The 27,894-nt window shown below is 42.9% G+C and overlaps 1 protein-coding gene across 1 annotated transcript in view; it reads right to left on the bottom strand.

Annotated features, from left to right (window-relative positions):
* The window catches only part of BEND7 (BEN domain containing 7), a 78,003-nt gene that overhangs the window by 12,787 nt on the left and 37,322 nt on the right, over positions 1 to 27,894 (bottom strand). Inside the window, exon 6 of the mRNA XM_011968136.1 lies at positions 17,635 to 17,860. Within this exon, the coding sequence (XP_011823526.1) occupies positions 17,635 to 17,860 (226 nt within the window). The remainder of the gene's footprint in view (positions 1 to 17,634; positions 17,861 to 27,894) is intronic.

Raw genomic sequence — 27,894 nt, 5'->3', positions numbered from 1 at the left:
CTGAATGCGCCACTCTGTGAACAGGGCAGACTGGCCGTGTTCCCCAAACAGCGATCTATCCACACTGTCGTTCTCCTGAGGGACTTTTAATTTGGGTTTTTCTGGCTGGTTGTGCTGGGAAAAGCAGAATGTGGCATGGACTTTGAAAGGAAGTCACTGTGTCTAGTAGACACTTCAAGAAGCAGGGGTCGGTGGGAAGAGCCTTCAGGTCACTGTGAAATCTGGACAAAATCCAAGTATGGACAGCTTAAATGACTGGCCTGAGACGGCACAGCTAACAGGAGTTATTTTCCACATAAATGACTTAATGTTTACAGTTGTATCTGAGCACACAGTGACTGTAAAAGAAAAATGGTTGAATGGTAAACAAACAAAGCCATAGCTAAGTGCATCCTCCCATGTTAAACTTGAGAATGCTGGGTGTTACTTTCAACCTCACAAAACAGAACCATGGTGGCCAGCTGGGGAGAGGAAGAGGGCAGAGGCTGGTGGATTACCTGTCCCCAGGAGGCCAGGTGAGTGCGCGGCAGGGGAGCTGTGCCTGGAAACTGGGCTGTGGGTAGGATGGATATACACATACTTTGAACTCTGAGATCTGATGACTGTGGCTCAAATTTTATCTGGATCTAATACAGTACATCTTTTCTCCAATAATATTTAGCGCATCATTTTCCATTTTCAAGGAGAAAGTGGAAACATAAAATTGTAGTCTTGATATCCATTGTATTAAAATAACAGTAACTGTGGCATGTAAAACACTATGAGAGGTGGGGAAAGAGCTAGAATCAAGGGTGGCTATTCAGGCAGGGCCTGATGGTCCTCCACATCTTGGTGGAATTGTCTTGGAATGGGTTCTCAGCATGCAGGCTCAGAAATCTGATTTTAGTAGACCACCCAGGAAATTCAGACCTAAACCTAAACCTACACATAATACTTGGTTGATACATCAACTAGAATGACAATTAAGTGATATGCAATGCAGGGGTGAGGGATTCTCTTTCTATATCTGAAACATTTGATGTCATAACCCAGTACTTTACTTGTTGGGGTCAAGGGGCTAGAAACGGGGGACCAACCAAACAGAAGATTGACTGGTACACGCGGAGAAAGATCAGGATGTCCACAGGAAACTGCCCACTTCTCGCCCCTGCTGCCCAAATGGGCAGGACTGCTTTGTCCCAGTGCCCTGTAAGCCACGGCTTGGCTGCAGGATGATGCACCCTTGACCTAAGGGGAGCCAAGCCGCAGATATGTCAAGTGATGAGCTGGGCCCTCTCTGTCCTCCTCCTCAGAATGGCAGGCAATGAGGGAACGAGGGGTTCAGCAGGAGCTGGCCATGCCAAAATGTCACAATGCGAGTAGCATGATGCGCCTACTGTGTGCAAACCAGAACTGTGAGGAGCCAGCAAGCAAAAGGAGGAGGTCAGCCAGCAGGGAGGGGAGAATGAAGCGGATGTGCAAAGAGAAGCGGCGACCGGAGACACAGAGACAATGCTCGTGGAGAGGGATGCAGAGTCCAGGCCTTACAGCAGCCCTGTTCCTGGCCACTTCCACCGGCAGCCCCACGAGACCTCTTTTCCTTAAGGGAACCGAGTGACATTCCACTCTAGAAACCAAAGAGTGTTCTAGAAGACAGCATTTTATACAGGTTGGAGTAAAGCCTGGCTCTCTTTTTTAAAGACAGGGATCTCGCTGTGTTGCCCAGGCTGGCCTTGGACTCCTGGCCTCAAGCAATTCTTCTGCCTCAGCCTCCTGAGTAGCTGGGATGCCCAGCAAGCCTGACTCTTCACATGTCCTCAATGGCATATGATCCCCGTGTTTGGATGTCCCTCAGCCTCAGCACACTGAGTGGGCAACACTGGCCTCTGTGCGCCCACAAATCTTAGAGGCACGTCACGGGACACACAGTCACAAGTGCTCTCTTGAGATGTGATCTATTTCAGCATATGGTTTTTCTCACATTTTTGTTGATTCTTATTAAGTGCAACTATGGTGAAGATGACGTTCTCTGATCCTGTATACAAACTTGGCAGGGGCGGGGGGGGGGGGGCTTACAAATCTGGGACTTAAACCTCATTGTGACCTTATTACAAAAATAAAATGCATTAATTCAAGACATATGTATCCACCACACATAATGTGCCAGGACTATGCTAGGTGTTACTGAACAAATGGTCTCTTGTCCCCAAAAAGCCTGCAGTGAAGTGGAAGATAAAGGCAGTAAGAAGTTAAGGACTGCCCAGAGCATACCTGTGATTACACAAGCCGGGCACCAGGTATATACCAAGGGGCACCTCACCCATTATTGGGTGGGTGTGGGCAGCGGGGAAAACTTTCAGATAAAGTGATGGCTGAGCTGAAACCAAAGAAAAAAGCGGAGGTGAGCTGAAGAAAGGAGAAAGAAGGTAGAGAATGCTCCAGCCACAAGAAAGGGCATGTGCATTCCAAAGGCACAGCCTGCGACTGTTCTGAGGCAGGTGGCGGAGAGGCAGTCTCACATGAAGCTCAGGCTTCTACACTCACAGGGCAAGGGCAAGGAGGTCTCGGGCCTATGTGAGTGGGGAGCTGGAGCGAAAGCCTCTGGTGAGGCTGTGAAGGACAAGGGTCTACCCCCGAGTACAGGGAGGCAACGAGCAAGCTCTGTCCGGACTTTGAGGGAGAAAAAGAAAGTTTCTTAGAAAATTCTAAATGCGGCCGGGCATGGTGGCTCTCACCTGTAATCCCAGCACTTAGGGAGGCCGAGGTGGGCAGATTCACTCTAAGTTAGGAGTTTGAGACCAGCCTGGCCAACATGGCCAAACCCCATCTCTACTGAAAATACAAAAATTAGCCAGGCGTGGTGGTGCACACCTGTAATCCCAGCTACTTGGGAGACTGGGACAGGAAAATCGCTTGAACCTGGGAGGCAGAGGTTGCAATGAGCCAAGATCATGCCACTGCACTCTGGCCTGGGAGACAGAGCGAGACTCCATCTAAAAAAAAAATAAATAAAATAAAAAAATTAAATGCTTGGCCTGCACCTCACAGAGGTTTGGAATCCGAGGTTGTACCAACGCATAAAACTGTAAGTGAGCAGCAGCATTGCTGTTGACACTCCTGGGCTCCAGAGAGAGGGAAATGCAGAATGAGTTTGAAAGGATGCCTTGAAATCTGGGCCACGACAGAGTCTCACAGAAAAAAGAAAAGAAAAGAAAAGAAAAGAAAAGAAAAGAAAAGAAAAGAAAAACAGGCCTGCTAGAGATGAGCTCATATTTAAAATAATGAAATACATACAATGACCCAGCAAATACCAGAGGCAGCGGACTCAGGAGCTGCAGGGTGAGACGCCCCTTGCGGATGGCAATGGACAGCAAAGTAAGTGTGCTTAAAATGAACAAGGAAAAATTCAATGCACCAGGAAAGTAACAGGCTGATTTCAAAAAGAACCAAATAGAACTTACAGAAATTAAACATATAGTATCTTGTATTAGTCTGTTCTCATACTGCTAATAAAGACATACCTGAGACTGGGTAATTTATAAAGGAAACAGGTTTATTGGACTCACAGTTTCACATGGCTGGGGAGGCCTCACAATCATATTTTGGGGCAGGGAAGAGAGGAGAGAGAGAATGGAAGGGAGAGGAACATCTTGATTCTTAAAATAGAGAGGGGGTACGAAGTAAATTATTGATAACAGCTGTTTTAAATCTTAGGGGAAGGCAGAGAAAACAAATTCTTGGCAAATGTCTTTACCACATTCAAGATGAAGAGGAACACTATTATTTCAACATTTTAACCTAAAGACTACTGCTAATGGGGACAAATGTCATTCTTCAGCCTGTGAACAAATCAGAAAATCTCTCCTAGGGCTATGCCACAGAAATGTCAATGCTGACTAGATTTCAATTATACTCCTTACACACATACACTTTTGGGATAAGCACCAAAAGCTACCTTTAAAAGGGAGCTGGGAGAAGACTCAGTAATTTGCCTTCGGGGAATAACAGAGAAGACAGCAGTACATCTCATCCTTCAGGTCTCAACTGAGACGTGACCTTCCCCGATAAGGCCTGCCTGAGTTCGTTAACCAGTGATTTTTTAAAATAATAATGTCCAGTGTTCATCAAGACTGCAAGCTCAAAGCAAGGGCAGAGATCACATCTTCCGTTCACTGCTGGCACATAATAGGCAGGTGTGAATGTATGGTTGGTGAAAGAATAAATCTGAGAAAGTTTTTTCTCTGGTCTGTTACTTCACTTGAAGGAACTGAAGGAAGCACTTCTTCAGTAAATAGCCAGAGGTCTCATACTGAGCCCTGAAGTTCATTTCAGATTCAGTTTGACAATCAGAATTTAGCACAGTCCATCAACTAATGCACCTAAAAATGATGCCTTCAAATTAAGGAAAAAAAGTATTGCAGACAAAGTATTTACAGATGAAACGAGAATATCCTACTGAGTTACAGACATGAGACCTTAGCAGGAGCTGGCCTGCGGGGCAGTTAGACGTACAGACACAAAAGTCAAGGACTGCAAAAGCTGGCCGTGAGGACCGTCTCATCTTAGTGCTGACCGCTACTGTATGGGGCTATTTTCAGTTGGTTGATGTAATGAAAAGGGCCCTAGATATCCATAAAATTGATTCCCAGCCATATTTATCTGGTTCTTCAAGTTTACTTCTGAGAATTTGGACTATCATCTCTGAACCACAGAATCTCTGACCTGGAGGCTTTTATTATTAACTGGAGACTTTAAAAGTTAGTGAAGCCATACTTTTTTTCTGGAGAAAGTGATGGTTCAAGAGCTTGAATGACAGTCAGGAGTGAACCTACATCCCACAGTGCTCCCTTCATTATCCCCACACTGGTGGGGCTCTGAGGCTTGAAGAGTCTTGTTGAATCCCAGTGATTCTCACCGATTTGAGGCCAGAGCGCGCTCTCTCTCTTTTTCTCTGTGTGTGTGTGTGGTGGCGGGGGTGGGGGGATAGACAACAATATCCCTTGTCCTCCTTCATTCAGTTTTGCTACTATGACATTTCTGTCCAAAAGGAAGTGCCAAAAAGTGCTGACAGTGGTTTCTCAAATTAAACAAGGTTATTTTTAATTTCTATCAATTTAAGGAGGCACCCATTTATAATACAACTGTTGGGAAACAAGAAGAATTCTCCTTTGGTGAGTTGTGCCATGCCTTTGTTTAACATGGCTGGTGTATTTCAATGGTTACATCATATTTACTAAGTATTAAGATCTGGGTAATAACAAGCTTTAGTGTAATGATGTTTGTTGAATCCATTTTTTTTTTATTAGCAAAGAAAAATGTTTCAAAATTATGGATTTAATAGGCTGGGCGCAGTGGCTCATGCCTGTAATCCCACCACTTTGGGAGGCTGAAGCAGGCGGATCACCTGGGGTCAGGAGTACAAGACCAGCCTGGTCAACATGCCGAAACCCCCTCTCTATTAGAAATTCAAAATTAGCTGGGCGTGGTGGCACACACCTATAGTCCCAGCTACTCGGGAGGCTGAGACATGAGAATTGCTTGAGCCTGGAAGGCGGAGGTTGCAGTGAGCCAAGATCACACCACTGCACTCCAGCCTGGTTGACAGGTCAGAAACTGTCTCAAAAAATAATAATAATAATAATTAGGGATTTATAGAAATTCTACTTGGAAGGTGCATTATGTTTCATATAACTCGTTTATTTATTTTATAGAATGAATGCTGAGGCTTAAGCAACACAAAATTTAAGATTGGGAATCACCAGCTCAGAGGCCTTAGGCAAGTGGCATAAAACACATGCGTTCCCTCCACACATTACTGGGCTTGACTGTTCTTTAGATAAATGAATGAGGAAAAAGTCATGAGTTTTTCTGTTTCTAAAGTGAAGGTTTCTCAGTATATGAACTTTGAAAGTCATTCCACGAGGTGCTGAGTTTACCCCCTCGCCAGGAGGTATGGAATGAATGCCTCCAGTGTCAGGGTAAATTATAACATGGGCGGGAGGCTCAGGTCAGACCCTAACCCAGAGGTGACAGAGGCTGGGAGAAGGAAGGGTGAGGGGCTCGGGAGGTGGGCGCGGGGCGGGGGTCTCACGCATCAGTGGAGGTTTATGCACTGTCCCACCGCGGACACTGGGGCGTTAGGACAGGGCCTGTGCCTCAGAGGTAGAATTCAATTTCCTGTTCTTTTTTACACGGTGGCAACTCCCTTCTCATTGGGATCAGCTGTAGGAAAATTTGGGGTTTACATTCTGAGGCTGACAGGAATTCTCAGACTTTTATCTGATCTTCACTCTTTCGGGCACCAAGCTGCTAGGACAAAGGCTAAAATATACCTGGAGGGGAAGTATACGGATGCGTCAAGGAGTCTTCAGGTAGGAAAACTAGGAAAGGGCACATTTAGCCTAACTGTGGATTCCGTTACTAGGTTTATTTAAACCAAAATCCCACAATAAAATGATTACACTTCATCTTTTGAGGATGATTCCTCTGTAGTATGAACGAAAGCACGACATACTACACTTCCCATGTGGCATACTGTGGAGGTTTCTCTTTGATATTTAACAATGATCAATGCTTTCACAGCCCCCATTAAATACAAACTTAGTTTTTTTATTTTAGATTACCTTGATGTTTTTGATCGACAAGATTACACTATCCTTGATTCCTATCCACCACTTGATCTGTCTGTGGCTGCTGTTTCTTCTAATCTTCAAACTTATACTCCACTTCCTTGAATTTCAGCTGCCCTTTTCCAACTTGTCATGGAGAAGTTGTGTAGTTATCTTGTTATTCATGCCCTGTATGCATCCAATGTGGGAGTACTGTTTTGATTTTTAAGAAACCACCTTTTTCAGAGAAGATAAATGGACTGTTTTGATGTATTCCTTCCCTCTTTCCTTCCTTCCTATATTTATTGATCATTAGTTATGTGAGTGGTGCTGTTTCACGGGACAAGGAATATACAAAGCAAACATAAAACATGATCTCTGCCCACAGGAGCGTATAGTCTTGTTGGGAAGACAAGATGCCCTAATATAAACAGCATGACCGTACATCCCGATCTGCCCAGGAAAGTTCAAGTTTAAAGCGCCTGTTTTCCCAGTGAGATAATTAACAGCACCACACCGATTCTCGAGAGTGTCCCAGTGTGCACAGTAAATGACATGCTCATCCTCCATCGAAGTCATCAACAGCAAGGCAGAGAGTTAAGATGCCCTGCTAAGCCGTCTAAGGCAGTAAGGGCTACTGGTACTCAGAGAAAGGGGCAATCAGTACAGGTTAGGGCATCTGAAAAAGTCTCATGGTACAGGGGATGAGACTTGGGGTAAACCAGGAAGAATGAGTCAGGCTTGTCTATATAGAGAGGGGAGAGAAGGGCACTGTGGCCCTGTGAACAGCATAACAGAGTCCACAATGAATGAGTGGTGCTTGAGGAACAGTGTCGGCGCTGGGCTGGCTCACCTGGGAGGAAGCTCCGGGAAATATGTTCACAAGGAGAGAGAAATTCAAGTTACAGAGTGCTTGGAAAAGGCCAGAGTTCAGATTGAATAGGCCAAGGGGAAGAAAGTAGGAAAACAACGTCCTGAGATTTGGTTTTATGGGTGTTACTAGGCTGTTAGGATACAGTAGTATGAACTGGAAGGAGAAAGGAGGGTTAGGGAGGACATTTCAAGAGTGTTTTTGCAGAATTTCAAGGACAGAGTGATGCACAGCTGGACCAGGATGCTGTCAAAGAAGCCAAAGGGCGCTGAATGAGAGAGGAGGGACAAAAGGAGTTGATAGGGCCAGGTAGTTAAGCAGGGTGAGTCGCAAAGAAAAAAAGGCATTCAAGGTGTTTCTGAGTTTTCAAACTTGAAGAGTTAGTTGATGCCTCTGCTAAAAATAATGTAGTCGCAAGCGGGTATCAGTGTTAGGTGGCCCATGCCACCACCAAGGTGACTGCTGTGTGGGTAAGCAGGGCTACCGCTGACTCTTCAGAAAGAGGCCAGCACAGGCCCCATGCCCTGCAGGAAACTTGAATGTCCTATATATCTCCTGGTCTCCACTGTCCTGCCTTCATTTCTAATTGGGATTTGCCCCCATGTAGTTGTACCTGGCTAAGTGGATTCAAAATGGTATGTGCAGTGATAAAGAGGTGTTGGGAGGAAGGTGGTTAAAATAATGAAGATTGGATTTACTCTGTGATCCAAGGGGCAGGGCTGATAGAAGGATACTAGGGCTGAGTATAAAAGGGTTTCTGAGGAATACTATCAGCTGACCATGGAGAGGTGTCAAAATCCAACCAAGAGTAGGATGCAAGGAACATGAGTTGGAAATACAGTCCATACAGCAGAAGACTTGACTGGAGGGAGCAGTCAGAGGGAAGACCTGATTAATTCCAAAAAGGAGCGCCTCTCTCTCTGCTAAGCGTTTTTTACAGACAGGTATAGCTGTGCTTTGCTCTTATACAAAAATGTCTGACAGGCAGCCAAAATCGATTACAGCTTTCTGTTAATTTTAAATGAAGGTTATAGAATTATTATTATTATTATTATTATTATTATTTTTGAGACGGATTCTCACTCTGTCACCTGGCTGGACGGCAGTGGCGTGATCTCGGCTCACTACAACCTCCACCTCCTGGCTTCTCCTGCCTCAGCCTCCCGAGCAGCTGGGACTACAGGCACGTGCCCCCATGCCCAGCTAATTTTTCTATTTTTAGTAGAGACGGGGTTTCACCATGTTGGCCAGGATGGTCTCAATCTCTTGACCTCATGATCTGCCCACCTCAGTCTCCCAAAGTGCTGGGATTACAGGTGTGAGCCACCGTGCCTGGCCAAAAGTTATGAATTTTTAAGGGGTTTTCTTACTGGAAGCTTGCATACACTCTTAGTTTTTTTGTGAGTATTCCATGATCATTTGCAATGCACTTTTAGGGCAGAAATACTAGCAAATACCAATTCCTGAGTCTTTCAGATTTTTGATGCACACCTTGTAGGAGATAGTCAATACTTGCTATGGAACCGAATTGAAACATTTGCTAGATTACCGGCACCAACTGTAGGTCCAGAAGAAAAACTACCAGGAATGCGATCTGACTGATTCTGAACTTATTAAGCAATTCTGCTTCCCCACAAGAGGAGAGAAAACAGGAGGATGTGGCATTACCTTAGGATGCTGGTGAGCAACTTCGATGAGCCAAACAATTCAGGGAGTTAAATAAAGAAGAGATGGGCTACGCAGAAAACATTGCTTTCTATTTTCAGGGCCACAGCTGGCCCATGTGGAGGCATTATTTAGATTAAAAAGGTGTCTTTCCGCAAGACACTGTACTTTCAGCTGCAGGAAAACTGTCACAATAAATATACAAATCGAAAGTGTCCACAACAGCAACGGTGCCCACAATGTTGTGCAATGCACATTCTACTGCAGTGGCCCTGTTTATGCTCCAGAAACATATCTCTTTTGACAGGAGGCTGTTTTTGTCAATCCTAGTGGTGGTGGTAAAATGCCAGGTTTTGTAAGAATTCAGTAACTGGGAGTTGGAGTTGAATCCTTGCAAGGGAATCCACAACTGGTTCCTGCCCATTATCTGACAGGCTGAAGAAAGATCAATGAGACACACCCTTCTTAACAAGTTTCTCCACATTTCCATTTGCTCATTATGTAGTAAACATATGAATTCACAGTTCTGAGGAGATGAGATCCCTTTTTTGAGCTTATGGAAGGCCGGTGTTGAAGCAGTGGTGAAGCATAGCCTCACTGTGGCCCCAACCGCAGGGATCCGAATTCATCAGGTCTGCGATGGGGCCGAGGTAGCTTTCAGAAGCAACTTTAAGAAGCACAGCTCTGGCTGAAAATGCTTGGAGGTAAACTATAGCTGAGTCCATTTCACTGGCATTATATTCATGAAGTCAAACATACTAAGGTAAACAAGTTGCTGAGGACTTAAGATCCACCAGTGAGCATGAGCCTTAAACAGTTCTGGAGGCAAAAGGCTTTCACCCAATGTTTTACTGAATTTAAGTTTCATTAAACATGTTCTGTAGTTAACCTTTTCTATTCTCTCTGCATTTGATATACTTCTCTTCATTCAAGGCCTAGTTCAGACATCGATTCTGTGAGGTCTTCCCCTGGTGAGATTTATATCCTCTGTGCTTTCTCCTCCTCCCATCAGGTAATAGACATTTGTCATTTATTTTATTCTGTCTGGAGCATGGCTCTGTTGACATGTCTTACTAGACTGCACATTCCCTAACACCAGGGCCATGCCTTAGTCACTGGCTTGGGACAGTAAATACATTGTTAGTAGAAATTTCACACCTGCTGATGATTTCTAGGTTTACGACATCAATGAAAATATTGCAAAGATTCTGGTGTTCTCATGACTTAATCTAGTATCTGAAAAGCAGCAAAAATCATGTCTTCTGTAACACACTGGGGAAATGTCAGCTGAACAAGTGTTTCAAATATGCAATCAAGGAGACTTTGGCCAAGAGCTTGCCAAGAAGAGATTCTCCATTTTCTTCAAGACTGTCATGACAAAGTCATATGGAAAATGAAATGGCATTTGTTTAGTGATCCGTAAGTAAGATCTATGCTGGAGTCTGGAAGTGCCTTCTTCCACCTTGGTGATGTGGGTGGTTATTCCGTCTAGTCCTGGTGAGGCACTGTAGCCATGTCTGAAACCTGGACCCTTGTGTCACATAACACACAAAAAAAGAGTTAAATGCCCAAGGTTCAAAGAATGAGGGCAGCTGAGACAAGGCTACCTTCCTTCTCACTGATTCCAGGAGAGGTGGAGCAGCCTTCAGAAAACTCGGTGACGGTGAGAAACAGCTGAAGGAGCCCAGGTTTCACAGGGGTTGTTGTGTATAGTTGATACCCATTAACCCCATCATCGCTGTTAGCCTCGGGGCCGACACCCATCATCGCTGTTGGCCTCGGGGCATCATCGCTGTTGGCCTCGGGGCCGACACCCGTCATCGCTGTTGGCCTCAGGGCCGATACCTGTCATCGCTGTTGGCCTGGGGGCCGATATCCGTCATCGCTGTTGGCCTCGGGGCCGATATCCGTCATTGCTGTTGGCCTGGGGGCCGATATCCGTCATCGCTGTTGGCCTCGGGGCCGATACCCGTCATCGCTGTTAGACTCGGGGTCGATAGCCATCATCACTGACTCGGGGCCGATCCCGTCATCACTGTTAGCCTCGGGGCTGATACCTGTCATCACTGTTAGCCTTGGGGCCAATACCCATCATCACTGTTAGCCTCGGGGCCAATACCCATCATTACTGTAGGGCCGATCCGTCATCACTGTCAGCCTCGGGGCCGATGCCCGTCATCACTGTCAGCCTCGGGGCCGATACCCGTCATCACTGTCAGCCTCGGGGCCGATACCATCATCACTGTCAGCCTTAGGGCCGATACCCATCATCAGTGTTGGGCTTGGGGCCAATACCCGTCATCGGTGTTGGGCTCGGGGCCGATACCCGTCATCGCTGTTGGGCTCGGGTCAATACCCGTCATCGCTGTTGGGCTCGGGTCGATACCCGTCATCGCTGTTGGGCTTGGGTCGATACCCATCATCGCTGTTAGACTCGGGTTGATACCTGTCATCACTGATGGATTCGGGAGCTCTGACTGTAGGAGCTGCTGCTCCCAGGTGCATCTGAAAGCAATCGGAATCCCCTGTGGCTGTGTGTTCAAAATGCAGATTTCTGGGACTACCCTAAACCTACTGAATCTATCTCTGAGCATGGGACCCAGAAGTCTGAATTTCAAACCAACGCTCCAGGAAATTCTGATGCACACTAAAATATGAGAACCACCGTGGAAGGGGCTGGAAGTAGAGGGCTACACACAGAGAACAGCCAAGATTCCACATGACCTCTTTGTCACTGGGCCTTCATAAAACATGGGAAAATACAAACGACAACAACAACTAGGTGAGAGTTACAAACACAGCCGAAAGGCAAGCAATATTTCTGATGTAATTATACTGATGTTATGTATCATGTAATTATATCCTGTTTTAAGCAGATCGGATGTGAAAATATGAACAAGTAAATTAACAGGTGATTAGTCATCTTCCCAAAGATTCTTTCAGCATCCATCACTTTGGTTCTGACTGCCAAACATTTAAACTAGAATTTGATTTACATACAACTTTGGAACACAAGCTATATCAAATGTTTACTCCCAAACTCTTTCCTTGTGGTTCTATGTACTGAAGAGTCTCAGAAGTATCTCTTTCTTGACGGAAGGGATCAGACTTCTTTTTTCCTCCCAAGCACAATGGAGCTGATTCTCACTATCTTCAAGAAAAGACCTGCCCTGACACTAGTAAAAAAACTGATGTATAGCTATATTTTAAAAAGAAAATCACTTTGAATATGCTTTGCATAAACAACTGACTGGTCATCTGAAATCATTTATATGTCCTAGCAGAATTTATAAAGAATCCAAAATGCTAGAGTTTAAGATAGAAATTAAAAACTGAGAAATCTTTCTTTCCTTTCATATACTCCTTTTAGAAAGACTAAAGTGTTTAGCGTGCTGCAAAATGGCATGGGAGTCAGACAGGCCTTGGGTGAAGTCCTGATTCCACTGCTTACTAGCTGTTTAAGTTAAATGGGGTTACTTAATTTCCCATGGCCTCAGTGTCCTCTCCTATAAATGGAAATAAAATAATCAACATTGGAGGGGTACTCAAATCCAAGCTAATGTTTTAACCTTGTTCTTATAAGGAGTTCTGAGAACACAGATAAGTTACTATCAAGAAATAAATAAATCGAATGCAAATTCCACCCCAACCATATTAATTTAAATCTACATGAGATCAAATAGAAAACAGCTATTCACTTTTTTTGATTAAATCCTAATGGAAACAGAGATACTATAAAATGACAAATATGGACCCTACAGGTATCTAGAGTCACAAGAATAAAACAAGAGGTTTTGGTGGTCATTTCTGCAGAGCCTGTGAAAGTGTGACAGCAACAGTGGCCAGGCACCCATTCTAATCTTGTAAGAGGCACAGTTATTTTTTTGGAGGGCTACCAAGGAGTGCTCCCTTCCAGAGAAGTTTTGATACCTGTGGCTGTCCAGACAGACTATCAAGGCTGGCCTCTCAGGAGAGTGGCAGTTTGTGCTGCGTGGAGTGAACTAAGAACCCCCGACAAGGTCTTCACTTGACATGCATATGTAATTTCCACTGAATGCAAGAAGATTCAAGACTCCAGGACAGTTTAATAGTAATAAAACTTTCTCAACTCATCACTATGAAGTTGAATTAAAAATCCTACAATAGGGGCTCTAAAAATTGCTTCATTGCAACTGTATTTTCTGAAGATCATTCAGGGATTCAAAGATTCTATCATATTTAGACAACTCTAACCATGTTAATCTACATGGTCTACTGAGTATATCACAGCAAGAACTAGATGTGGACCAATTCTAGCCTCAGCAGGTAAGGAAAACATACCTGGGTACTAACCTCCACTCTGGCTATAAAATCAATTCTGAATCAAATTCAGGATACTAAGCTTTATCCCCAGCACTAAAACCTAAGACGCTACTTAGTAGGATCATAAGTTGTTTCTTCTTAGTTACATTCATAATGCTCAGGTGAACGTTTCTAATTAAAAACTCTTTCATCAGCAATACCTTGAGTCATACTTATCAATACATTTTAAAAAAATTATCATTAATTGTTAGTCACCATAATACAGATGAGATTATGTAAAAACTATGATCTCTACAAAAGAGGCTTATATTTTATTTTTAAGATACTGTCATGGGGACTATTAATTACCGGTACAAAAAGCTTTGTCAATAATCCCCAAAACAAACTTTTTTCCAGTCCATTTCTGTTCCTACTTACAAGCATTTTATAGATTTTCATTCATCTTTTTTCCCATTGTTGTTTTAACCAATCTAATAATCACTTTTGTTTGAAACAAAATTGAACTCCTACTGTTATTTTCATTTCTGAGATTTTGTAAAATTAACCAGTCTTCATATGTTCCTAGAAAATAGGACTTTTCAAATTAATACACTATTGGGACATTATCCCACAAGAGATCGAGTAAGAAAGACTGTATATTTAATATTTACAAAATCGTTTCCAAGGGGTGGTAGACAGTAATAATAGCAAGGATAGCCTTGGCACTACTATGCCTAAAGAAACCATTTTATCACTTCCTCATAGTACTCAGATTCAAAAGACTCAGGTTAGGGAATTTTTTTTTTTTTTTTTTTTTGCTATTGGTAGAGATTTTTTTAAAAAAGAAAAGACCTTCAATTAATAGCTACTTCTGAAAATCACTTTGTATTGTAATATGTGGGTTAACCCACTTTTAACTAAGGAAAATATAGTAAAGAAAAAATGTATTAGGAAGTTAAGAGAGTTGCATTCAAATTTATATTCAATTTTGGTTTCTATGTTTTAGCTTTCATCGGCATTTTATTAACTGGTAGAAATTTACAACAATGTTTCAATGTCAGTCATTCCAGATTAGTTATTCAAGAAGATGTGAGGATGGATGTTTAGTACTAGACCCAGTATGTCAATAAATTAACATCAAAGTCAAGATGAAAAATAAAAACCTATGCCTCTTCACTCATCCCACGTGCATTTATGGAAATCCTGGTCTGTGGGAAGCTCTCAACAATGTGTGCAGGGGAGGGAAGACTTTCCTTCTACCTTCTGAGGGTTCAGTCGAGTCTATGAAATAAACCAATAGCGGGTAAGTTAACAGGAGAAAAGTACACAGGGGCACCGCAGGAAAGAAGAGTGAGATCTAGAAGCATACATACCCTCTTTATAGGGAGAGGGGAGGGAGGATGGAGCAGACAAATTAGGGGACAGTAAATGGTTTTGGGGAATGATGAATGGGCCCTCAGAAGAACAGGTGACAGCCCGTGACAAAGTCTCTCTGGGTGTGGTGTCACCTCCAGTGTCCTCTCTTGTGATGAGAGTTAATTCTCACTGGTTCATGACACTTCCAGGGAGGGAGTTCACAACTGAGTTCCCTTTGGAGGATCAGTCTTTGGGCAGATAAGGGAGTTCAGAGAGAGCCCCTCCCTGCATCTGCTGTTCCCCAGGTGCCTACAATTTGAAATAATCTGCATACCAAAGCAGCATTTCTTAAGGAAGCATCTCCTGAGCTCTTTCAAGAGCAACAGGTAATAGAAACATATTTGAGACAAAGCGTGTCCTTAAGAAACTTACAAGAAATTATCAGAATAAGTCACGTAGAAATGTCTTATTTCTAAGACAGCCAGAATGAATGGAATGTTTTTATAAAAGAGTCCAATCTGATACCATATTCACGTTTGAATAAAAATGGTAAGAATGTACGCCATAATCTTGGAGGAGTGAGATTAGGGTGGCCTTTTTGTTTTCTATACATTTTAAATCATTTCTATTTTAAAATAAATATTATTTTTGTAATCAGGAAAAAAATCAAAATCAAAATATATGTCCATGAATAAACACTGCAAATAAAAACACTGCAAATAAATAAATGTAAACTATTTGTTGATTTAGGTTGTTGGTGGCTTATGGGATTTCCATCTGTTTTAAAGTGACTGGGTTGTTATTACAGAATTTTAATAGATTTAATTCAATAACAAAAGTGTATGGAAATTTTAAGTTCTTCAACTGGAATAATCTACTTTATTATATATTGGGAGCAAAGACCTCATTGCCATTTTTATAGAGTAGAGCAGTGAAGGAAATGAAGGTGTGTCCTCTATTTGTAATATACTTTTTCTTTTTTTTTTGAGACCAAGTCTGGCTCTGTTGCCCAGGCTGGAGTGCAGTGGTACGATCTTGGCTTACTGAAACCTCCGCTTCCCAGGTTCAAGTGATTCTCCTGCCTCAGCTTCCCAAGTAGCTGGGACTACAGGTGTGCACCACCACGCCTGGCTAATTTTTTTGTATTCTTAGTAGAGACAGGGTTTCACCACGTTGGCCAGGCTGGGCTTGAACTCCTGACCTGCGGTGATCCACCTGCCTCAGCCTCCCAAAGTGCAGGGATTACAGGTGTGAGCCACCACGCCCGGCCTGTAATACGTTTTTTCAAACTCTTGCATGATGTCCAGTCTAGATGGAAAATGGCAGAAGAAACCCACATCGATCCACTTGTCACGATCTACTTCGTTACCATCTATTATTAGGATAACTCTTCTACCGTCATTAAAATGGACTATGGTCATTTATGGCTCCCTAATTTCCAAATGCTTTCATAATATTAATATGCTGCCCTGGGGGAAAAAAAGAAAATTAAAACAATTTCTGGCTGTATTTCAGAAAAGCATCAGTAGCCTTGACCTTCCTGTTTTGAGAAGGGTCCCTTCTTCACTTCAGGAAGTCCTACTTACATCACTGACCATTTTTCAAATTTTGTCACATTGTTTATAGTGTCACTTCAGGCTGAATCATTCTTTTTCAGAAATGGCACAGTTTGTCGTATCTCTGTAGCTTTTTGTATTTAATACAACTCAACTGTCACTTTAAGTGAAAAAATTCTGATGGAGCACGAGAAATTCTCTGTTAATGAAGGCTTATGTCCTTCTGGCCACGAACAAAGGGTGCCTGGTACTTGCTAATTCCATTTAAATACCGTATTATTTTATAAAGTTAATTGTGGATTTTCAAGCATCCTTCAAACACTATTGAATTCATTGACTCATTTTGCCAGATAATGGGGAACAGAAGGGGGCAGAGAAGGCCCCTCTGAGTCAGTCCCACTTCACAACTGAACAATGCAGGAACTGAGCTACGAAGCACAGCACCCCTATCGTTATTCCAGTTTTAAGCAAGGCCTGATTCAGAGTTTCATTTTCATGGAGTTGTGTTTAGATTTGAGACTTGGTTTATGTTCTTTTTGGTAAGAACTAAGTACTTCTATTTCCTAAAGTTATATTCATCCGATTGCTGAATATGGATGTTTTAAAGTTAAGAGAAGTAGGTTTAGGATGTGGCACTGCATATAAAGGCAGAGGCGCTCCCACGTGCCCCTTTTTCTTCCTACGTGCGTGGTCACCATAGTGCAGTGGAATACAGACGCATGCTCAAAGGAGGTAAGAGGGAGAGACCCACGGTGGTCTCTGCATGGAGCTGGTATGACTCCATGGCACAAAACAAGAGGGAGAAGAGCAGGTCAAGCACATGTGGGGAAGCACAGGGTTTGATGTCACAGTAAGGTCACTTAGATTTAAAATGTCTTTAGAAGCAACAACCTGGTAAACAACTCTAAACTTTGGGGAGAACCATTTTACTTTATCTTTTTTTTTTTTTTTAAAGCATCATAGCTTTATTCTCATAACTAAAAATTGAAGTTGAAGTCATATTTTGAGGAAGCTCTTAGTTAGAAATTACAAATTACCTGCATTTTAAAAGTCAAGAAAAAACTTATTTTTGGTTCTGCAGCAGATCAAACTGGCTCTTAATTATCTTAACAAATTAACATTACCTTGAATAATGAATTCTAGTGGTATTTGGGGTGGTGAATTACAGAGCTCAACCCCGAAAGCCATGTGAATGGCTAAATTGCCAATGGCAAATGAAATTGGCCACTAGTCAGTTTACTACAGTTTCAGCTGCATCGTTATGGAATGAAGGCAAAGCTCAACAAAGAACCCACAAAATGAAATGATGCAGACCAACCTTTTATTGCACCCACAATATTTTGGTCTAGTCCTTTCCGGTTGTCATTGAGTCCTCTTTTCCTCTTCCCATTGGGTAAGGAGTTAGCCAAAGTCTTGTCATCAAAAAACGCACACACCAGTTTTCTAAACAGAAGGCTTCCTGAGCGAGTGTAGTTTGACAATATAGAGTCCAGCTGAGATTTAGGCATAAACACATCAAAGCCTTCAGCAAGTTGTACTTCTGGCTACCAAAAGAACATAAATATTTCATTAAAAGCAAGATTTGAAGCATTTGACTTTGGGTACATGAGCAACAAAAAAAACATCACTAGCTACTGAAATGTACATCTCCTACAAACGAAAACACGCTTGGCTTTCTTTGTGTGCCAGTATCTGCTATTTATAAAACCAAGGACTAGTTACAACTTACAAAACAAGATGCTCTAATTGCAATATTGAGCCTTGTCAAAAGCAATGGAAAGAAAATAGCCACGAGAAGGCTGGATAACCACAAAATCCTATCAATCTAGAGCTAACAGGGAGTTGAGACTTCTGAATGAAATAGCCTCATTTTATAAACAAAGGAACTAAAGCCCAAAGAGATCATAAAAAAATGATTGAGAAATAATTCAAATGCGCTCAGTGCAGTACGGTTATAGATCACTTTCTCATACACTAAATAATTTCTTTCACCTAAGGACACAAATACGAGGATACCCCAGAAGACCCCTGATTCCTTCTACTATGCCAGTGGCTTTTAGCTGCAGAGCTATTTTTTTCCCCCCAGTGAAAACTTTTGTAAACTAATACATAAAATAAGTAAAAATGATGAGCAGGTTTCCCAGGCTGTTTAAATCCACTCCCCATCCCTAATTTTGGGAGGAAAATGTGACACTATGTCCCAGATCACCCTTGGAAAACCAAGATGCTAGCACACTGCTTCCCTGGCAGGGACTTCCTGACTGGGATAAGGAAGCAGAAGACATCCAAGGCGCCTTTCACCTTGGACGCTATTGCACACGCTTGGCGCTCAGAACGCCTTCTCCAACAGCATGCTATGAGGTTGACAACTCGCCTTTGAATCTTTCAACCCAGTTCATACCTTTTCCTTTACAAAGCCTTCCAAATGAACTCATCTCCTAACTCCTTGCTGCCCATGGAGGTGGCTACAACTCTCTGTTCCTGCTGTTCATTTAGCAGACATATGATTCTGTTTCTTACACTGTAGTAGAATTATTTATTAGTTTGCAGCCCTTCCTGATTCTGAAGCTCAGACTTTCTCTAGGATCTGGCATACAGCAGGCACTCAGTAACTTCTTGTGGAATAGACTAAAGTTCATTAGTCATAACCTGCACTACTAAGTCATTTAGTTTATTGTTGGTTATGACATGGTAGCTGTAAAATAATAACTTTAATATGAAGAAATGCAACTGGTAAACTGTTTCTAGGAAAAAAGTCTGACAAAAACCTCACTGAATTAAGATGCTATCGAAGCTGATTCTTAGATCTCCTATTCATCACTTTGCAAAACTGGTCCTGCTTTATAGTTTCTAAATCATATCAGAAATGTGAGGATCTGGGATTAATTTCTCTCCTGGATAGTAAGAATGGTTATTTTTGGTTTTGTCCTATCACTTTTCAACATGCCACCCCACCTATGGTTAAAGTAAACAGGGCTCAGAGCACGGCTTAAATTCTTTGGATGACACAGGAAGGAGTTTGGGCCTGGTCCCTCCAAAACAGAACTCTTAACTGGAATATCCAGAAAATCATCTCACGGCTCTGCTTCACTTTGCCATTCCACGTTTGGTCTCTGAATGTGTGGTGAATATCACTATACGAGCTATGCTGTCAGGCTTTCCCCCGACTTCTGCATTTTGCTGCTTGCTGGTTCCAGGTCTCCAGAAGAGGTGGTCTGAGCTGGAGGCTACATCCCTAGTTCCCAGAACAGAGGTGGTACATAACAGGCACTCAATAAGTCTTTGTTGAATGATTCAGTGCAGACAATATTAGGATTGAGAGAATTTTACCATCATAATCTAAGATGAAGTTTTATTCATAACCAGAGTTTTATTTTGCATATGCTATGCTGCATTTAGAATTTTTGTTCTAAATGAACTCATCTTGGATTTTTGCTAAGTGCTCCTGTATCATTTGAAAGCCATTTTTAAAAAAAATCCAAGTTTATCTTACAGAAGCAGCTACTCACAGCTATTTGAGGGTCTAGGGTGGTTCAGATGCTCTTAATGGCAAGACAGGAAGGGGAAGGACAGTAGTTACTCATATAATCTCAGTTTGATTCTGATACCATTAAACAGGTACTTAAAATGCTGACCTCTGAGACATTCCCTTTGATTCATCCTGTGAACGTGGACCCCAGTTTGAGAAACACTGACCTGAATGAGCTACCAGGCAGCACTGGCCACTCCCTTCTTCACGCGCTCATACTATTTTCTAAGAACTCTGTTTACAGCCCTTTTCATGCAGCATTTGCTTAGCTGGGAGTTTGCATTTTTCATTGGGATGAGGACTCTTGTATCTGGAGTGTCAAGCACCCAATGAGTGCCCAATAGATATTTGTCAGAACAAACAAAACAGTATGTAAGAATTCATTTAAAATGACTGGTGTTGATTCAGAGATCTTTTATCCCTGTATGAAGAAAGTGGGTTTGAAACTTTGCCACGATGTGCTCAGCACACCCGTGTCTTCTAATCATTCATGTGGTACCTTCAGGAATTGGGTGACCTGGATAACACTGACCCAGCTGTTTCAATACCTACTCACTGAGCCCCCTCCATGTGTAGGAATCTGAAGGTTCGCTCTGCAGGCGAGACATATGCACAAATACCTATCCTATAAAGTTGAACATGGTAAAACATGAGAGAGAACAGAGCAAGCGCTGTCTGAGACAGCATCAGGCAGGACTTGGCTGCTAGGGGTGCGGGAGGAAGGGGGCTCTTGGGGCTCAGGAGGGTAAAGGACAGTGTTTTAACAGGACCTTGAAGGTAGGATTCAGGAGACAGGTACAGCTGCTGTTTCTGGTATCTGCCACAACTCCTAACAACTAAGCATCTGGAGGTTTCTGCAGAGCTAAGAGACTTCCAATGCAGACGCTGTCACTGCTTCCCATTCCACTTTCTACTGCCAAATACTGTTATTTTGAACTGTTCTTTCCAGATCAAGGAACATGAACTCACCCCTATGCAAGCACGTTACAAAGGAGGAAGTAGTCTGACTAGTGGAGGCGGTGGTGGCAGCGGCAGCCGGGGCACAGGTGACTGGGCTCTGTCCTTCCTGTTCTTCTCGGCCTGTCTCCTATTCAGATTTCTGAGCCAGGAGTGAACGAGCACCAATGCTATCTACATGTGCCAGGTGCCGCAAGGCAACAACGCCTTAAAAGAACAAAAGAGGGCAGCTTTGTTTTCTGAAACACGAAGAAAAGATGACGTTCACTAATCTCACATTTTCACTATGAAATCTTTTTATTTCCTCCATTTGATAAGTATAACCACAGTGGATTACTATCATATAATGATCCACATCTTTGTACATATATTTTAAAACAGGATAAAACTCTTTCTTTAATTGTATCATTGAATCTCTTAGTTTACTGGCTCTGGTTTAAATGAGATCTCTCTGCTTACTGATAGCTATGACAGAAACCAACACTCTTCCAAATGAATATCGTTTTGAAAACTACACTTCTCTTGACAGAGTCACAATTTAATACTCAAGCCAAAATAGAAAGCGAGTATGTTAATTTACAGATTTAGTGATTACTGAAGTAATACGATTTTTAAATGATGACATCTAAATGAACAGTTCAAAATAACAATCTGAAGTTGGGGCAGGATTTATGACACTTACAGGCATCATTTTAGGAGCTGGGAGTCTGAATTCCCACTATAAGTGTGGATTTTCATCTATGTCCTGCCTATTTTAGGTACCTTGGCCACTTAGTACAACAATGTATCAAATGCTGACTTTTCCTCCTTCATCTCGCACTGGGTGAAGTTCTGGAGGCAAACACTGCATACACAGTCATCATCACTCTTGAAAATGTCCCAGAGCCAGGCCTGCGGACTTTCACGAATTTGTTTCTTTGCATTTCAGCTGTGGTCTCCCTTTGCTTAGACGTAGCTGGGGCTGAGATCTAGTTTGGCTGGATCTCCTAACTAGGTAAATGAAGATGCTCCTTCCTTACCCCTCTGCCCCGTTACACTCCCAAGTCCCCATGAGCATATCACGGGACTCCCCTGTATAATCAAAATAATACAAAGACAGACAGTTTTTAGGAGATCATGCTAGTTAACCACTGAGGGAATATTTCTAACATAGGCTACTTTATCTAAGGTATTAGTAAGGTATTAATAAGTAAATTACAGTAAGACACATAAAAAGCTCCATGTGGTCACTGGTTAAAAGAAGTGCACAAATAATCATACTGGGCATTAACCCCAGATGTTCAGTGGCAGATTAATAGGGTGCAGATTCTGTGTATTACATAGGGTCACCTTTGCAGGCACGTGCACAGGGCTGTTTGGACAAGGTCATACGCTGGTGGGGATTTGGGGGGCTGGGCTGGCTGGTCAGTCTCAGGCCGGCTTAGGACCAAAAGCTGAAAGAAAACTGTAGACGAAGAGGCAGGATCCTGCTGAACAAGACTAACTGATTTGGGACTGAAAAGCTTGTAACAGGATTCATAAGAGTGCTTAAAGGATGTGAATTTAGTCTATGTCCACACTACCGTATACAATGATCTTTTGTTCTTGTGTTTATTTTGCAGTATATTAGATGTATTTTGAGGAAAATGTGCTTCAGTTTAAGAAAAGAAATTTTACAACACAAACCTCCCCCATAATTGATTTAATTTTGCTCATAAATGTGATATGCTTCTGTCTGATAAAAACTACATGTTCCTGGGATTGGGGGGGGAGGGATTGCATTGGGAGTTATACCTGATGTAAATGACAAGTTCATGGGTGCTGACGAGTTGATGGGTGCAGCACACCAACATGGCACAAGTATACATATGTAACAAACCTGCACGTTATGCACATGTACCCTAGAACTTAAACTATAATAATAATTAAAAAAAATTTTTTTCCATCTCCATTTTATTAAAGCTGGAAAATTGGGATTCATGCTTTTGGCATATGATTTATATAAATACAAAAAAAAATGTAAAAAAAAAACAAAACACAAACAAAAAACTACATGTTCCTGTAACTCAGGTCTGCCCCAGGTGGACATAGCAAGAATCATTGTTACTATTTATTTTCTATTTTTAAATTTTATTTTTATTTTTTAGAGACAGGATCTCAACCTGGTGCCCAAGGTGGGGTACAAGTGGGGGGATCACAGCTCACTGCAGCCTCCAACTCCTGGGTTGAAATGATCCTCTCACCTCAACCTCCTGAGTAGCTTGGGCTACAAGTGTGTGGCCAGTTAATTTAAATAAAAATTATTTTTGTAGAGACAGACTCTTCAGACCAGACGTTGCCCAGGCTGGTCTTCAATTCCTGGCCTCCAGTGATCCTCCCTCCTCAGTCTCCCAAAGTGCTGAGATTACAGGCATGTGCTACCACGCCCAGCAAATTTTTAAAATGTATGTATTTATGTATTTTGTAGTGAGGGGGGTCTCGCTTTGCTGCCCAGGCTGGTCTCAAACTCTTGGCCTCAGGCAATCCTCCTGCCTTGGCCTCCCAAAGGGATTACAGGCAGGAGCCAATATGCGCAGCCTGTCACTTATGAAATGCTATGCTAAGAACATAGCCCATGAGGAGGGTAGCCACAAGAGCGTGTGGGACTGGTCGCTCACCAGCATGGCTGTTCCTGTTGAGCAGCTCAGAACAGAGGTGGCCTGGGGACGTAGCAGGCCTGAGCCGCAGTGTAGATGGGACGGAAGCACGCGCATGTCCTACGTCAAGGCTCATAGTGGAAGGTGGCTGCCCTCTTTCCATTAAGCAAAAAATGCTCAGCCAAAAGTCCTATCCAAAAGTAGGTGTAATTTACATGATAGCCTATAGTGAATGTTGAATAGGATAAAAATGACAAGAAGTCATCCAACAGCCAATTCTTTATAGACATTTTTAGTTGACAATATTTTGGTAGAACTAAGCATTTAATTTTAGAAGAGAATACAATTTGGTCCCTTGAAATTTTCTCCATGTACTTGCATAATGAGACATTCCGGTCTTTTAGAGATGCTTTTAGCTTTTTCCTTCTTCGGGTAATAAATTAATGACTCTGAAGACTAGGGCTTGATTTATGCTAAAGATATTTGAGCCAAAATGTACAATATGTAAGAGTCTAACCACTGCAATTTAGCTTCTTCTCTCCTAAGGCCCTGAAATGGCTCCTCCAAGAGGTCCACTCCGAGAGGCTCTCCAGGTTCCCAGGTGACCTGACTGCCTGCGCCACAGCTGACGTCCTACACTATTATAATTACTGTTTGTGAATTTTTCTTCATGTGCCCCTTCAAGGGCAGGGACTGTTTCACATACTTCAGTATTGCCTGGAAAACAGCGATATAATTAACATTTATTTGGTACTTACTATATTCCAGGCCCTGGGCTAACACATATCACACAGATTTTTTTCAAATTTTATTTTCACCCTATGAAATGGCTACTATTATTATCCCCAATTTGCAGATGCAAAAACTACGGCTCAGAGAATTAAAGTAACTTGTTTAAGACTATCCAGCTAATACATGGTGAAGCGAAGATCTGAACTCCTGCAGCCTGCGCTGGAACTTACACTCCAGGCATACACGGCCTCAATTTCAATGTGTCAATGAGTAAATTTAAAAAATCACTTGCTTGGTTTTACTTTACTTGATCCCAGTGGATCACTTTATCTACTGGGCCAAGAAGGTGTTAAGAAAACAGATTTCAAGGCCAGGCACGGTGGCTTACGCCTGTAATCCTAGCACTTTGGGAGGGTGAGGTGGATGCATCACGTGAGGCCAGGAGTTCGAGACCAGCCTGGCCAACCTGGCGAAACCCTGTCTCTACTTAAAACACAAAAATCATCTGGGCATGGTGGCATGCACCCGTAGTCCCAGTTACTCGGGAGGCTGAGGCAGGAGAATTGCCTGAACCCAGGAGGTGGAAGTTGCAGTGAGCCAAGATCACGCCACTGCACTCCAGCCTGGATGACAGAGCAAGACTCCGTCTCCATAAAAAAAAGAAAGAAAGCAGATTTCCAATACAGATATTCTGATGAATATCCACAATTGATCTTCTGAAAACTTTTAAACTGGCATAATCTGGGATTATTGGAGACTATTTATAGTAACTACAACAAATAGAAAACATTTCCTATTATTACAAATTATTTTAAAATATTGTTAAAAACTAGTCTGATTGTTTCACCAAAGCTGAAAAACAAGAAACGAAAAGCAACAACAACAAAACAAACTTAGGCCATGTATATCTGCTCTGAAAAACACAAATCAATATATGCAATCTTGAAACACAGTGACCATAAGAAATTAACAACTGTCTTCTTTCAATATTGGTAGAGTATTGGGTTGTGAACTCATGAAGAAAGAATTAAATACTGTATTTTCTTTCTTTCTTTTTTTTTTGAGATGGAGTCTCGCTCTGTTGCCAGGCTGGAGTGCAGTGGCGTGATCTCGGCTCACTGCAATCTTCAACTCCCGGGTTCATGCGATTCTCCTGCCTCAGCCTCCCCAGTAGCTGGGATTACAGGCACGCACCACTGTGCCCAGCTAATTTTTAAATTTTTAGTAGAGACAGGGTTTCACCGTGTTGGCCAGTATGGTCTCAATCTCCTGACCTCCTGATCCGCTCGCCTTGGCCCCCCAAAGTGCTGGGATTACAGGCATGAGCCACCAGGCCTGGCCTAAATACTGTATTTAAATCTGAAATTTAGTTTTGGGTTTCTGCTTCTGCTTCTGTGTAATTGAGGTTCGAATTTTATTTAATGTGCTGCTTTTAAAAGGGTCAAATAATCCTGCCCAAAAGAGAAGTATTTCAGGCTATTCCCTTTCTAAGAACACTATTTGTTCACATGTATTTGTTCACTGATGACAAAGTTTTATTTTAAAATATTTATTCCCATAAAGATACTGAGGTAAGAATGCTAAGGTTAAAAAAAGAACTAATATTTATTGAGTGCTTAAAACGAGCCAGGCCTTGTTCTAAGTGCTCCACGGGGATGACTTCATCTAATTCCTCCCATGGGCCAATTCCAGGAGGGAAGCACTTGCTATCCCCATTCTACAGAGAGAAATGGAGTGGGGAGGGGTCAGGTTCGCTTGCTCAGGGTCACACAGCTGAGACCTCAGAGCCTGCTCCCTGACCCATGAAGTTCTCCCCAAGAAACTTCCAAGTAAACAGAATCAACAGCCACAGCTGAAGCTTGCAGTTCTTTCATATGATAATCATCCCCTCAACAGTGACTTAGTCTTCGTCACGCACAGGCATCGGGCTAGAATGGACACCCACAAGTCCTCTGCACAGCAGACAAGGGCAGATGACAGACCTGGGTTGGGGGACACACTCCACTTTTCTTGGCTGTGTGAACTTGTGCAAGCTGCCCATAGAAAGCGGATAAGAAGAATACCTCAAAGATGGCGCATGATGAATACTATTACTATTACTATTATTCTTAATCATAGTTTCTGCTCTTGAGAAGCTGGGGTGGAAGGATGTATTGACATGTCAATAATTACCAAACAATATAGGAAGTTCTATCCAGGAGGATCGTTCAGATCACAGTAGAGGCCTGAAGGGGAGTGGGTGGGTACAGAGAGGAGGAACAGGAAAAAACAAGTAAACTGCAGTGAAATTGAGGAGGGGGCTCTCCTTAAAGCTAAGTCCTAGACATAATGTTTCCTAAGTTTATTTTGTATACTGTGCTTAACGCAAATGCAGATGCTTCCTCCTTCGCAGATTAAACAAATAACATTTATTGAGTACCTTTTATGTGCCAGGCATTGCTACAGGATTTTCCCCTATACTATATCTCATTTGATGCTCACAACACTCTGCCGTTTTGACATTTCGGTTGGTTCTGATTAGAACTTAGTGTTTTTCTGCATCTGAGTAGGGACTATTGTTATCAGTTTGAAGACAGTGGCTGACCTGCCATGATTGACAGCCCCTTGTGGGCCCTTATATTTGTGTTTGTGCCATGGGTATACACATTGGCATTTGGGTGACACTACGAGTCACAATGCAAAAAGGGAACTCTATACACTGCACGTTCTTTATCTTTACAAAAGCGATAAAGCATGGGTTTCCAGTGTCACTTTTCGGCGTTTCTAGTGCTAATCTTTCTCCTGTGCTCGAGGTGTCTAGTGAACGTGTTGAGGATATGAAATTCACTTTTCCTTCCCATCCAGAGCTGAAAGCCTGCGCTGCTCTTGCTCTCCGTATCTCAGTTGAAGTCCCAGCTGCAGCTGTAACCCAGCAAGTTTCCCAGATGGGAATCCAGGGCTCACTTCCCACTCAGTCCCCGCGTCCCTCCTGAACGGCTCTCCTTGCTCCTCCTCTCCAGGCTCACTGTTCCTGTCCAGCCCTCCTGATCTCCTGCCTGGCGGGCTGCATGCATCTTCCTCCTGCTCTCTCTCTCTCTGTCTCTCTGTCAGCCGCATGCTGTTCTAGCTATAGTTCTAAGATACAGGCACAATTCTTCCTTCACTGGAGACTTGCAATGGCTCCCTCCTGCCCACAGATAAAGGCTGAAGGCCTCACCTGGACTTTTCCTCTCTCCCCCCACCCTACTTTTACCAATGCCAGCCAGACAGCTGCTCCAGCAACACTGGGCCACCTGCCCAATCCTGATTTTGTTCTTTTGTTTTTGTTTTTTTTTTGAGACAGAATCTCCCTGTGTCACCTAGGCTGCAGTGCAGTGGTGTAATCTTAGTTCACTGCAACCTCTGCCTCCTGGGTTCAAGCGATTCTCATGCCTCACCCTCCTGAGTAGCTGGGACTACAGGCATGTGCCACCACGTCTGGCTAATTTTTGTATTTTTAGTAGAGACGGGTTTCGCCATGTTGGCCAGGCTGGTCTCAAGCTCTTGACCTCAGGTGATCTGTCCACCTTGGCCTCTCAAAGTGCTGGGATTACAGGCGTAAGCCACAGTGCCTGGCCTCACTTTTCTTTTACTTTTTTTTTTTTTTGAGACGGAGTCTCATTCTGTCACCTAGGCTGGAGTGCAGTGGCACGATCTCAGCTCACTGCAAGCTCCGCCTCCCGGGTTCACGCCATTCTCCTGCCTCAGCCTCCCGAGTAGCTGGGAC

This window comes from Mandrillus leucophaeus, unplaced genomic scaffold (assembly GCF_000951045.1).
Source record: "Mandrillus leucophaeus isolate KB7577 unplaced genomic scaffold, Mleu.le_1.0 Scaffold83, whole genome shotgun sequence".
Taxonomy (NCBI): domain Eukaryota; kingdom Metazoa; phylum Chordata; class Mammalia; order Primates; family Cercopithecidae; genus Mandrillus; species Mandrillus leucophaeus.
The sequence above is the reverse complement of the archived record's forward strand: the minus strand, read 5'-3'. Positions and strand labels throughout refer to the sequence as shown.